Below are 1,799 nucleotides of genomic sequence, written 5' to 3'. Positions count from 1 at the left end.
AAATTCATCGATGTCGTATAATAGTTAGTATTTATTCCTGAGGTTTATCTTGTATGCCATATGCGACGTTTATCATGTCATTCTGTATTGCGCTTTGTTCTTCAAGTTGAACACGGCGACCGTCATTTGTAGCGCGCGCGCGAGTGGCTCAGTCGGTAGAGTCGCTGCCTCCTTGCCTTGCTTTGCGATACGTGGCTGCCAGAACGGCGCCAGTTCGAATCCCATGCTATGCTATTATTGTCATGATTGATATTGTGTGATTCCCTTATGTTCCAGTTTCTTGTACATGTTTCAGGAGTCCTAAAGACGGAGCTACCATAGAAATTGTTGTATTGTGTTCATAAGTCATCATTGGCACATGCCGTACGGCGGTGGCTCGTAGTCCGTGCGTTCGTGCCCAGCTTCATTGTATGGACTTTTTATTTTGCACACGACCATTGAATTGAATAATTCTCACATATAAATGTAAGAATCATTTAACAAACTCAACTAAACCTTTAATCCTGCAGATTGCACTTTTGAAAATGAAGACGTGTAATTACATATATAAAACGTACGATTGTGACGTTACAAGAAGAATATATGCCACTTACAAGGGGATTTCAGTAAAATTGGAAGGAAAATAGGGAAAAAAACACTCTCCGAATATATGATGATCCTGTGGGGAAAATTAGTAGTACAACTAGTAAGTGTAGTTGCAAAGGGTAGAATGTCCCCAACCCATTCATTCAGAACTGCGTAATGTATTCGTCAAGACGGCCATGTGACCTTCCCATGGTGACATGATGACACGTGAGTCGATGTGTCAATCTTGAGTGTCGCCATGGCAATATCCAAGCCGGGAAACCCCCTCTGCCAGCGGTTTGTTACTTGTTGCCTAGGCGACCGGCGACGGGATCCTGTGGGAGAAAGTACCCGTTGTAAATCCGATACATATCGTCGGAAAACAATCGGCATTGTATCCGAAATTCAGAACCCATCGGAAAAGAGTCGTTGAACGGTCAGGAAATGTACATTTGAAGACACTTTGCCGATAATAACCCGTTCAACGCGACGTCGTGAGAGAACGCCGCTCATAACACGTCACTTCTACAGACGCAGTTGAGAATACTTTTCTGATATGTAAATAGCAGAAACCCGACCTCCCCGTGCACTGTGCACCCCCCTCCCCACACCGCAACTACTAGAATTTGCGTCCAGAATAACGATATAAAAACGTCTTTTATAAATCCTACCGATCAGACCCACGGATGACAGTCTTGGACTTGACTCTGAAAGGTTTCTGGAACATTTTGACGATCGGAACGTGTCTACAAGTTGGAATTCTGTGATATATTTTTTCGCAAGTGCACGTCGTCTGACTCAATGACTGACCCTTGACCTGGCTACCTCTGACCTTACCTGATTATCCAAACCCAACCGGTATATGCATGTTTGAAGCTCAACTTCTGTTGTTATGGTTTTAATGAACACTAAATCTTCCCAAAGTAGTTCTTTGAAAGGAAAAAAAATTACGCAGAAACATTCAGAATCATGTAAGTTGAACCTGAAAAAAATTCAGTCAAAAACGACCTACTGGAACGGACTGGACAAGGCTTTTATCATTAACTTTTATCGATATCATTGACTTTTAACATGTATTGTTATCATCATTATCATTATCTTCCTTCAAGGAATAATGAGTAGAAAATATAAAACCATTATCAATATATCGCACCTTAAAAATGGACTTACCCTCACTTGTAAATTGATCCGTCTTGCCCAGCGCAGAACTTCGGTCTTCGTTTGTTGACTTTGCC

General features: G+C 41.9%; 1 protein-coding gene across 1 annotated transcript in view; it reads right to left on the bottom strand.

The window, feature by feature from the left end:
• LOC109478080 (eukaryotic translation initiation factor 2D-like) overlaps positions 1-1,384 on the bottom strand; it is an 11,770-nt gene extending 10,386 nt beyond the window's left edge. Inside the window, exon 1 of the mRNA XM_019779549.1 lies at positions 1,236-1,384. Within this exon, the coding sequence (XP_019635108.1) occupies positions 1,236-1,291 (56 nt within the window). The 5' untranslated portion in view covers positions 1,292-1,384. The remainder of the gene's footprint in view (positions 1-1,235) is intronic.
• Between the last annotated feature and the right edge of the window lie 415 nt (positions 1,385-1,799).

Source organism: Branchiostoma belcheri, unplaced genomic scaffold (genome assembly GCF_001625305.1).
Source record: "Branchiostoma belcheri isolate BF01 breed outbred unplaced genomic scaffold, Haploidv18h27 scaffold42, whole genome shotgun sequence".
NCBI lineage: Eukaryota > Metazoa > Chordata > Leptocardii > Amphioxiformes > Branchiostomatidae > Branchiostoma > Branchiostoma belcheri.
This window is presented reverse-complemented; position numbering and strand designations above follow the sequence as displayed.